Source organism: Elgaria multicarinata, chromosome 12 (assembly GCF_023053635.1).
Source record: "Elgaria multicarinata webbii isolate HBS135686 ecotype San Diego chromosome 12, rElgMul1.1.pri, whole genome shotgun sequence".
Lineage (NCBI taxonomy): Eukaryota > Metazoa > Chordata > Lepidosauria > Squamata > Anguidae > Elgaria > Elgaria multicarinata.
In genome coordinates this window covers 16,130,538-16,142,728 of record NC_086182.1, presented here as the reverse complement: position 1 = coordinate 16,142,728, position 12,191 = coordinate 16,130,538, and the positions used below count along the sequence as shown (strand labels likewise).

The following is a 12,191-nucleotide window of genomic DNA, read 5'->3' as shown; positions in this document are numbered from 1 at the left end:
AACCGCTACTCACAATGGAATAATTTCTCCATGCAAAAAGATAGCATGGGAGGCGGAGGGTTGCTCCTTACCACACTCTGCATGGGGAAAGGAGCAAGACGGCTGTACTGGGGAGGAGTTACCAGCCCCCCTTTCCCCTTTATCCCAGCCTCTTCCACTTATCTGGTCTACAGAAGACACTTCTGGGGTTGCCAACTGACCCTGCACAACAGGAGAAGATCTCAGGCACTCGTTATGCAACTGAGCTCCCTAATAAACAGCCATTGCTGCCAGAAAAATCCAGAGGGGAGGGAGCCGCACAAGAGCACGTCCAGGGAAAGGCCTTATCTCGAAAGCACAAGGTGGCAGCAGGAAGAGGGGGAAGGAACTGAGTCAGGACGTCCAGAGGCGAGGCCTGCCTTGGTCATCCGGTGGACACAGCGCAGGAAACCAGAGGTGGCTGCAGACGTGAAGCTCCTGTCCTGGGGGAAACCTGCTCCAACATTCCCTGGACCTGAGACAGTAAGTAATTTGTTAGAGCTTTGGATTAAAAGCACCCAGAGTTTTGGATTAAAAGGACCCAGAGAAGCGAGAGTGATCGCCTGCTTTTTAATTTCAAGAAACTGTGAGTCAGCTTCTATATTTGTTAAGGCAGGTGATAAGACCTGCGTGTTCTCTCCACTGTTTTGCAATGCTGTTTTTGAGGCCAGTGCTGTTAAACGGTGCCTTTCTAATTCTTTGCTTGTTACTCGGAATAGTGCCTTGCACAAAAGCTCTGTTCGTTGGAACTTACCTGAAAGGAACCAAGCTGGGTCATAAGAACATAAGAAGAGCCCTGCTGGATCAGACCAAAGGTCTATCTAGTCCCGCACTCTGTTCACACAGTGGCCAACCAGCCATCGGCCAGGGACCAATAAAGCAGGACCTGGTGCAACAGCACCCTCCCACCCATGCTCCCCAGCAACTGGTGCACACAGGCTTACTGCCTCTGATACTGGAGGTAGCACATAGCCATCAGGACTAGTAGTCTTTGATTGCCTCCTCCTCCAGGAATTTATCCAACCCCCAAATTGGTGGCCGTCACCACATCCTGTGGTAGTGAATTCCATAGCTTAACTCTGCACTGTGTGAAGAAGGACTTCCTTTTATCTGTCCTGAATTTCCCACCAATCAGCTTCATGGGATGACCCCATTGTCTACGTTGAGTTCTAGTATGAGAGAGGGAGAGAAAGGTCTCCCTGTCCACATTCTCCTTACCAAATGCTACAAAATCAAGCGACAAAGCAAAGCATTTACTGGTCATCTAAGTCTCTCTGTGGATAAATCTTTCTAATACTAGTGGGACCCTATAACAATGCCAGTCCCTTCTCATGAAGCCCCTGATGCCATGTGATACCTTTCCCTGTGCCTTTTCCCTGGGTATCCAGAAACAGCCTCCTCCTCCTCCTCCTCCTCTTTCTTAAAAAAAGAAAAGAAAAGAAGCGAAATGGCTTATAGAAAGGTAGGCAACATAATGCTCATAGGCCCCCATCCACCCCCCGGGTACCTTCCCCCCTTTTAATTAATACATTTTCTTACTAGCCCTTACATTGTTGTGAAAGAGGTTTCTGTTGGTGGTGAAAACCATGTATTTGAAAGAGTTGTTCAGTGTTCATGCAAAGAATGGAAGCCAATTAAGTGTGTGTATAGTTGTGCTTGGCTTGAGATTCTGAAAGTCCTTGGCAGGGGTTTGATCAGAACTTTGTTAGAACTTAAGAACAGCCTTACTGGATCAGACCGAGGGTCCATCTAGTCCAGCACTCTGTTCACACAGTGGCCAACCAGCCATTGACCAGGGACCAATAAAGCAGGACACGGTGCAACAGCACCCCCCCCACCCATGTTCCCCAGCAACAGGTGCACACAGGCTTAATTTCTCTGATACTGGAGGTAGTACATAGCCATCAGGGCTAGTAGCCCTTGATAGCCTTCTTCTCCAGGAATTTATCTTTTAAAAATAGTAATTTCAATATGCTTTTTATTATCTTTTTATGTTTTTATTCAACTTGTTGTTCACCGCTCTGACTCTTTTGGATGGGGAGTGGTATGTACATATTGTAAATAAATAAAAATAAATAAATGTCCCAGGCTCCCTCCTTGCCTACCCAAAGCCCCAATGAACCTCAAGTCCACAGCCCCAACTGCTCCATTGGTCCATGATGGAAGGCCATCCAGCCTCACAAAAGTGGCTTTGCCACCCAGTGGAGGTCCCGCCGCACACCCCATGTGACAAGCAAGCAGGCTTCCCGTATGGATGGGCAATCATGCTGAAATGGCTGTGGGCAAAATGCAACAATCGGTGTTTCTTAGGGTGTGAAGCTCTATCTGGGTATACAAGGGAATGGATCTCTCTGGAAATACAAGGCAGTGAGCTGCTTCAAGCGAAAGAGGGGAAAGGGGCTCCTGGCCTGGAAGTGTGGCTTAGGCACCAAAGTAGGAGAGGGAGACTGCTAAGAAGGATCACGAGGAACATAGGCGCGCACAACACATTTCATTAGGGTGTGCACTAGGAGTGTGCACGGACCCCCCGCTCCGCCCCGCGGGCCGATCCAAAAATTTTGGATCGGCCCGCTCCGCTCCGCGCTGCTCCGCCCATACTCCGCTCCTCTTCGCCGCAGAGCTCCGGCTCTGAATCGGAACTCCGCAGTGGAGGGGAGTGGTGCCAGGTAAGGCCAGGAGAGGAGGGCGGGGGGGGGGTTGTTACCGGGCCCTGCCACTGTCACCGCCCGTGCAGCGACGACGGCAGAGCCCAGTAAGGGACCAAGGGGGAGGGGGGCCTTACCTGCCTCCATCCGCGGTCCGTCGGCTTCTTCAATTGAGCCCGCGGTTCAGCCAGGAAGTCTGGGCCGCAAGTGCAGCCTAGACTTCCTGGTTGAACCACGGGCTCAATTGAAGAAGCCGAGGGACCGCGGACGGAGTCAGGTAAGGGAGAGGAGGGGGGGTTACCGGGCCCTGCCGCTGTCGCCGCATGTGACAGTAAATAACTGTCGGTAAACCCCATTTACCTTTCCGGCGGAGCTCTGGATCGAGGCGAAGGATCCGCCTTCACCTCGATCCTCTTCGCCATGCTCCGCTGGCCCCCCAATGCTCTTCGCCTCCGCCTTAAGGGGAGGCAAAGCACCCCGCTCCGCTTCTAATTCGCCGGTCCGATTGGAAGCGGAGCACATCCCTAGTGTGCACCCATGGAACATTTTTTTTAAAAGGTGAACATTTATTGAATACTCATTCATAAAGGACATTTTTAAAATTCATTTATTTATTAAACACTGTGGACACTGATGCCCTACTAAGTGTTTAGCTTGCCTGACTATGGGAGGGCCATTGCAGGTGAGAGGAGAATCGAGGGGATACTTATTGTTTCAGACATTAGGGTGTGCCTGGGCACACCCAGCACACTCCTTGCGCACGCCTATGATAAAGAATGCTCTACCCCGGCTAATCTTGGAGCTGCGTGATGGGGAGTCTGGCTGCTTTGAGTCCCATGATCAAAAGACGGGCTGGGTGCCTGAATTCAAGGGCAGTTATGGACTCCACACTAGGAGGTGCATGATGTGTTTGTAAGTGTTTGCTTTTCCAAGGTTCAGATTACAGCTGTGCGCTTCTCAAAATTCTCCAGAGTATTTGTCACCAGAGAAATTTGGGGAGGGGGACAATTTCACCGAATTACTCCAAGTGGAGGAGAAATTCTCTGAAGTTTCTCATAGATAGAACTCACTGTTGGCAGGGTTGTAGCACAGCTCCTTTCTCCTTCCTAAGAGGTTTTTTGGGGGGTTCCCCACCCCCTGCTGCCACTTCAGATACCAATTCCCCATCCCTGGTATTGAAGAACCTTTCCCCCCATGTAAACATCAGACTATTCTTTATTTAACAGTATTCCATCTTCATTTTGGTTTGCAGAATAGCCATCATGGGAAAGTTCTTGGTGACCGTCTGGACAGCAATTCTATTGATCTTACTCCAGACTGATGTTTCCCTTTCTGAAACGAAGCCCAAACCCAGTGGTAGCAGCTGGAATGGAGGAAGCCAACTTCACCCTGGCTATCCACCACATTCTGGCTCTGTCCAATTCAACGGTGGCTACCTCTCGCACCATCCCAGTTACCCACAATACCCTAATGATGGAGAAGGTGACAACTTGGACGAGTATGAAGACAGGCCAGGGAGGTCTAGGCTGCTCAATCTCAACATGATGGAACTGGCAGAAGAAGGTCTTGCAGGTGATGCTGCGGTAAACGATTATGACGACTACTCAACCACCACTGTGCCCAACTTGCCTTTTTATCCTCATTTTCCCAACTGCGATGAGGAACGGTGGTGGAGTGGAAACCGGCAACGTTTTACTGACCACACTTATGAGCCGATCGACAGCGACCCTGTTCCGTTCGTCGACTTTGTGAGAGATTGTGTGAACGCCACAATGCGAGGGCACATCAAGCCCAAAGGGAATCAAATGGTCGATGAGATGGAGACCCGGGTCGGGTCCCGAATGGTACATGAAATTTGCACAGAGAGGTACAGACTGTACTCCCGCCCTGAAGGAGGAGAGGCTAGAACAACCGATGAAGTGGAAAGCCAAGTGTTAGATGATTTGTGCACGGGGGCAGGCGTTACTGTACTTTTAGACAACCTTTCCATGCTTTGTATCATCACATTCTTCCTATTTTTCCTGATACCGTAAGGTTGCACTCTTTAATTCTCCAGTCTGTTTTTGATCTAGTGCAGCCTTTCCCAACCAGATGCCCTCCAGATATTTTGAATTACCATTCTCTGCTTTCCTGACTATTGGTTATACTGGGGCTGATGGGGTTGAAGACCAACACTTTTGCAAGGCACAACTTTGAAGGTGGTTGATCTAGCCAATGTCCAGAAGAAATGAGATCTATATAAAACAATAGGAGGCATGTGGTTGTGCATGTGTGTGTGTGTTTGAAGAATAAGTTCTTGCTTCTGTATCTCTTTGGTGGAAAGTCTTTTAGGAGCCGTTAGGATCTGCTAAATATTTATAAACATACAGGCTTCTGCCAAGCAACATTTACTTCTTTTACACCCCAAAGGTTGGGTGACCACATGAAAAGGAGGACAGGGCTCCTGTATCTTTAACAGTTGCATAGAAAAGGGAATTTCAGCAGGTGTCATTTGTATATATGGAGAACCTGATGAAATTCAATCTTCATCACAACAGTTAAAGGTTCGGGAGCTATACTAGAGTGACCAGATTTAAAAGAGGGCAGGGCACCTGCAGCTTTAACTTTTGTGATGAAGAGGAAATTTCACCAGGTTCCCCATATATACAAATGACACTTGCTGAAATTTCCTTTTCAATACAACTGTTAAAGATACAGGAGCCCTGTCCTCCTTTTCATATGGTCACCCTACCAAAGGTCAAATTCCATTTTGGAGAAAGCTCTCAGGGTCTGCATTCCAGTGATGGGCATGGCCAAAGCAAAGGGGGTGGGGCCCAACATACCAATAATATCAGAATATTTTAGCGGAGGGGTTCCCAACCTTTTTGGACTGGTGGCCACATTTGGGAATTTAAGAAACTGCTGCGGGCACCACCACAAAGTAGTTAATCATTCCTTTGGCATCTACCTATTACATCTAGGGATCTTAGGCTGTGCCTTATTTAGCCAAAACTTTTGTTTCATCTCTATTGGACACAGCAATGTCTCTTTCGTAAGAGATCATCTGATGTGGCTAATTGCTGGCGGTGCAACAAATCTAATGCTTCTTTAAACATAAGTTTTGGCAACGTCCAGTAATTGCTTCTTTTTTGGGTTAGGGGGTGTTATTACAAAGATAATTGTTGTACTAGAACAGTCTTTAATATTCACTGATTTACATGCTATGCTCTTTTCAGTGATTTACCTGCTGCATAGCAATTAACAACTGGTCAATGTAAATGGATTCTCTGCACCCTTTTGACAGTTAAAAGACTGATATTTCAACACCGGAAGGATAAGCCCTGACCTCCTATAATGTAACGGATTGAGGACCTTACAACACTTTCAATATTTGAAGGGGTGGAATATAGATGCCACCTTCAAATGGATGCTTATTTGGATATTTGATCTGCTTTTGTTTGATGTAATAATGTACAATGCTAGAACATTGTATGCATTTCATACAAAATCCGTGTAAGTGCATTAAAGATGCGGGGGGGGGGAATACTAACATCAGAAAAAAAGGAAAATTTGTGGGGAGGGCTTACAGGCACCATGTTGGGGACCTCTGTTTTAGTGTAAAATTCTTTCTGCTGTTACCTAAGCTTTAGGAGAGACATTACAACCATTTTGAATGAGGAAAAAACCTGCACAAAGGCAGGGAAAACACCAAAGGATTGGTGAGGGGGGTGGAGAGGGATGGACTAGGGGAATGAGGTGTGTGTTTTGGGGAACTGTGGTAGGGGACCCAAGGAGGGCTGGATCTGGATTCTACAAGCTAGAAGGATTTTGGAATTGTTGTAGATCACAAGCTGAATATCAGCCAACAGTGTGATGTGGCTGCAAAAAAAGCAAATGCTATTTGGGGCTGCATTAATAGAAGTATAGCTTCCAAATCACACGAGGTACTGGTTCCCCTCTATTTGGCATTGGTTAGGCCTCATTTGAGTACTGTGTCCATTTCTGGGCAGCACACTTCCAGAAGGATGCAGACAAGCTAGAGTGTGTTCAGATGAGGGCAATGAGGATGATCAGGGGTCTGGAAACAAAGCCCTATGAGATGAGACTGAAAGAACTGGGCATGTTTAGCCTTGAGGTGATTGAGGGGAGACATGATAGCACTCTAAAAGTACTTGAAAGGTTGTGTCACAAAGGAGGGCCAGGATCTCTTCCTGATCATCCCAGAGTGCAGGACACAGAATAATGGGCTCAAGTTACAGGAAGCTAGAATCTGGCTGGACATCAGGAAAAACTTCCTGACTGTTAGAGCAGTATGACAAAGGAACCAATGACCTAGGGAGGTCATGGGCTCTCCCACACCAGAGGCATTCAAGAGGCAGTTGGACAGCCATCTCCCAGGTATACTTTAAGGTAGATTCCTGCATTGAGCAGGGGGTTGGACTCAGTGGCCTTATGGGCCCCTTCCAACTCTACTATTCTATGATTCTATGACTCCGCTGTCCCTGAGATTCTGCGCTCCTCTTTTACAGTCAAATCTGATTCTTTCGCATGGTATAAAGTAGTTTGCAGGCCAAGGGATTATCTTGTAATTAAGGGAAAAGACTGACCCTGGATCAAGGCCCGTTCTTCTTCATAGCTACTGTAAGTTGATGCAAAGTAAACACAAATATAGGGTGACCATATGGAAAGGAGGACAGCACCACTCACTCGGACAGAAGAGCCACTTACTAACAAGGCCTCTGTCTTGTCTGGATTGAGCTTGGCTGCGAGCTGCAGACCTTGTGCAGCCCACGGGTTGTGGGTTGACCTCATGAGACACATGGCTTTGGAATCATGCCCCCTGAAGGTCATTGGTTGCATGCTTAGATAGTCAAGAGCAATAACGGTCTTTCTAAGTGTACTGAAAGGTAAACCAAGCAGCACTTCTGTTTAAAACCTGCCACCAGAGGGAGAAATCACCATGATTTATAAATAGCGGATGAATCTGTCTACATCAGGCAGGAGTCTAGCGGAAGCCCAAAGACTGCAAAAAAAGCACTTCAGTGTCTAAGAATCAGTGGTCACACAGGGCAGTGAAAATAGTCCTCCTCCTAACATTCTGTATAGAATATGTATCTCTTTCAATGACATCTTTGAAGCTCCCAAGCCGATGCTGAAAGTCTGTGGCCAGCTGTTGAGGGCTCTGCTGATTCTCCACCTTCTGGGAATGGCCTTTTGGAAAGGCTCATGTCTTAATCCATTTAGTATCCTGGAGGCGTGGTTTTCAGGCTGTTCCCGAATAAATTAAGCTCCAAGATAAACAACTGGCCCTATTAGGTGCAGAACGTACCCCACCTCTTGCAACATAGGATGAGAGACTGAATGATTTGGGAACATAAAGATACCTGCCTTCCAAAACAAAAGAGCCTCCAAAAAGCCGAAATTAAGGTAAGCGGCACACGTGTTTATTCAATCTTTTAACATTAAACCAGAGTGCTTAAAGCTACTGTATTACATCTTGGATACTCTAATTCCTAGCTCCTCGATAAACTGACGCATGCTGATGTGGTTCTACTACTGTCAATATTCCACAGCTCCCAGAAACCGAGAAGTCTTTGCCAGGTTGTTTTGGGAGGTTCCTAAAATATATTTCCCTTTGAATTTACACACTACTATACTTCTGCATACTTGTATGTAGAAACCAGGACTTTGTTTTTGGGTGGCCCGATTTCATTCTCATATTCGAGTATCTAAGTTTGATTTTGGAGGGAATGATACTAATAATATACATGGTACTTTACAGAGTACAATTACTTTTTTAACTTTTATAAACCATTTTAAAAAAAACCACCAAGGCGGAGAAACATAACAAGGCGGAGTAACATAAGCGAGCAGCAATCATAACAAAGCACACCACAGCCCCGATCTTAACCATTTAGCTTTAGATAGCGGAGTATTAGATACTCTTCTTTGGGTGTGTCTGACTTCAGTTCCTTTGTGCTTTGCTTTGTCTCTCATTATCTCTGGGTCTGTTTGCACTATATATGAAATAATAATAAAAATATGATGCCCCAGTCAAAAAATATATACCTCAGAAAGAAAATCAGGAATTAAAAAATGGAAAGAAGGCACATGAGAGAAAAGTTTCATATTTTTAAAGAACTCCATGAACAAAACACTTTGAGGAGCTGAAATGCAAGTCACCCCACCCCGCCCCACCCCCAGGCATTACAGAATCATAGAATTATAGAATAGTAGAGTTGGAAGGGGCCTAGAAGGCCATTGAGTCCAACCCCCTGCTCAATGCAGGAATCCACCCTAAAGCATCCCTGACAGATGGTTGTCCAGCTGCCTCTTGAATGCCTTTAGTGTGGGAGAGCCCACCACCTCCCTAGGTAACTGGTTCCATTGTCGTACTGCTCTAACAGTCAGGAAGTTTTTCCTAATGTCCAGCTGGAATCTGGCTTCCTGTAACTTGAGCCTGTTATTCCGTGTCCTGCACTCTGGGATGATCGAGAAAAGCTTAACATCAGCAATGGGAAATAAATAAGATGTGAGGTTCCTTTCTTTTTTAAAAAAAGTTAAGAGTGTTATTACCTGGCACTGACAGTTCAGAGAATTAATGTGATTTTTGGCATGGGATGGAAGAAAATCAAGTTGAGATCCCTCTTCCCTGGATGGCTTTGGGTAAGCTCCATTTATTTGTTTATTTATTTATTGAGTACTTATGCCCACTTCTCTATTCTTTTAAAAAAAGAAAAACAACACCATCAACCATTTCCTTAACAACACACATACACACATACTATATCACAGAAGAAACTACTCCGCAGAATTATCATGATGCTAAACTATTCCTGTGTTCAGGATCACTTTTAAAAGGTTAGAGAGAGATGACGAATAACCCTTGTGGGGTGAGATGATCAAAAGTTTGACGTTGCAAGCCAGAAGCATAAACCACCGAGATGTAGCTGGTGACTTGGGCCATAGCTAGACCTAAGGTTTATCCCTGGATCGTCCAGGGGTCAAACCTGTTCATCTAGGTGACACACAGGGGATCCAGTGCTCAGGCAGGGGCGAACCCTGGATGATCCCACGATAAACCTTAGGTCTAGCTGTGGCCTTGTATGCTTAGAAATCCTCTGAAATGGCTTTTCAAACCTGTAGACAGCTCTGGACTTCTTGGTGGAAATCTGGAACCCCTCAACCTGTTGTGCCCCCCCCCACCCCATGCTAAATGTTTGTCAGCCCTTGGGCAAGACACCTTTAGTGGTACCACCATTGTCACCATTTGGTATTGCTCCTCCTCCACTTTCTCATCATTGCTACCACTTGCTTGCTTGATATGCAGCGAACCAAGTAACAATGACCTCCTGATCCTTCTTCTCACCACCACCTTTGTCTGGGCCATAGCGAGAGGCAGGTGAACAAGCAGGTTGTAATGGTGAAGAGGAGGAATAAATCCCAGGGACTCTTGTCAATGGAGACCTTCTGGGGTGTTGGACCTTAGTTAGTTTCACAACAAACTAACAAACACACAATACAAAAAAAGAATAAAAAACACAACACAGAGAAAAAAACATACAAAATTAAGATGGACTTCCAATTTTCTCTACTGCAAAAATAAGTAACCATATTTTCTTTCGCTCTATAATTACAAAATTCAAAATTCCCCTCTTTCTTTTATCTTAGAATTTTCTTCTTATTCGTTGAATCCACAGATAAACAAATTATTGTTTCCTAGATCCTGCAGAAAGTCTATAAGAGGTTTCCATTCTGTTCTAAATGTAGACACAGACTTTTCTCTGATTTTTGCCATAAATTTTGCCATCTCTGCCAATTCCAGCACCTTTACTAGCCATTCATCCATTGTGGGTACTCTTGTGCCTTTCCATTTCTGTGCATATAGTAGTCTCGCTGCCGTTGTCATGTATAAGAATAAAGTCCCATAGTTCTTTTTCACCTGGTCACCTAATAAGCCCAAAAGAAAATATCCCAATTTCAATTGTATATTGATTTTTAAAATCTTCTGTGTTAAAGAATGAATTTGTATCCAAAAAGTTCTCGCTTTTTTTACAAGTCCACCATATATGATAAAATGTTCTTTCTTGTTCTTCACACTTCCAACAAGCTCCCGATACACCTTTATACATTTTAGCCAATTTGGGAGGAGACACATACCATCTATACATCATCTTATAAGAGTTCTCTTTCAAATTGGAACTTAAGGTAAATTTTAAACCTCTTGACCACATATTCTCCCATTGTGCCATTGGGATACTATCTCCACAATTTTGCCCCATTTTATCATACAGTCCTTTACTTGTTCTTCTTCTGTCTCAAACTTCAACAAAAGTTTCAATATTTTTGCAATAACATGTTCATTATTTGTACATAATGCTCTTTCAAATTCTGATTTTGTTTGTTCAAAACCACAGGTTGTTGTTGTTTTTTAAAAAACTCCAATTTAAACCTTTCCGTCATTTGTAAATATGAAAACCATTGGCATACACCCTTGTTTACCTTTGACACCAGCCCTGGTGCCTCCAAACAACACTACTGCAACATGTGTTGTGATGTTTTGTCACCACCACCACCACACCACCACCACCATAGAATCATAGAATCATAGAATAGCAGAGTTGGAAGGGGCCTACAAGGCCATTGAGTCCAACCCCCTGCTCAATGCAGGAATCCACCCTAAAGCATCCCTGACAGACCAATAACCTTTTAAAGAGATGAGGACAGGGTGTGTTGCAGAACAAACTTCAGTTGTACCCACCACTTTCATGTGCTCAGAGCTGAAATGGGTTCCCTTCCCTTTCCTTTCCTGAACCTTTCAACAGAAGGTAGGGTGACCATATTTTGGAAACCAAAAAGGAGGACAACATAGTCGTCATGTTAAAATTATTTAAAAATAATAATTTTAAAACCTCAAACTTTTTTGAAAAATCCTAAAACTCAATGGTTGGACAGATCTGTTTCAAACTTGGCATAGCTAAAGTCCTTGTTAAGAGCAATCATGGTGCGAAGTTTCATCTCTTTATCTTTAAAAACAACATTTTTTTAAAAAAATTAAATCCTCAAATTTTTAAAAATTCCTAAAAATCAATGAATAAACAGATCTGTTTCAAATTTGGTATGGCTAAAGCTCTACCTAAAAGCTATCATGGTGCCAACTTTCATCTCTTTATCTTTAAAAATGACAATTTTAAAAATAACAATTTTAAAACCTCTATTTTTAAAAAATCCCTTAAAAAATCAATGGATGAACAGATCTGTTTCAAATTTGGTATGACTAAAGCCCTTCGTAAGAGCTACCATTGTGCCAAGTTTCATGACTTTATCTTAAAAAATGACGGAGTTATAAGCATTTTTGTTAATTCCCATTAGAGCTGCTCTTTGGGGAAAAATATCCGGATTTCCCCTCCCCCTCCCGGATTTGTCATAAAAAAAACTGGGCAAATGGTCACCCTACAGAAGGTGTTAGGCATGCTGAGCAGGAACCTCTTTAAAAGGTCTAGAGAAAAGGGAAGGGACCTTTTTATTCCCCTTTGCTGCCACCTCAGG

At 44.4% G+C, this 12,191-nt stretch overlaps 1 protein-coding gene across 1 annotated transcript; it reads left to right on the top strand.

Moving 5' to 3' along the window:
• The first annotated feature begins 284 nt into the window (after window positions 1-284).
• LOC134407267 (major prion protein homolog) lies at window positions 285-6,127 on the top strand. The gene is made up of 3 exons (XM_063138960.1): window positions 285-501; window positions 3,890-5,072; window positions 5,400-6,127. The coding sequence occupies exon 2, from the start codon at window positions 3,926-3,928 to the stop codon at window positions 4,694-4,696; it is 771 nt and encodes a 256-aa protein (XP_062995030.1). The 5' UTR covers window positions 285-501; window positions 3,890-3,925; the 3' UTR covers window positions 4,697-5,072; window positions 5,400-6,127.
• The last annotated feature ends 6,064 nt before the right edge of the window (window positions 6,128-12,191 follow it).

What these genes read in the sequence shown, in the direction of transcription:
- LOC134407267 (XM_063138960.1), top strand. Translation starts at nt 3,926, where the DNA reads ATGGGAAAGTTCTTGGTGACCGTCTGGACAGCAATTCTATTGATCTTA.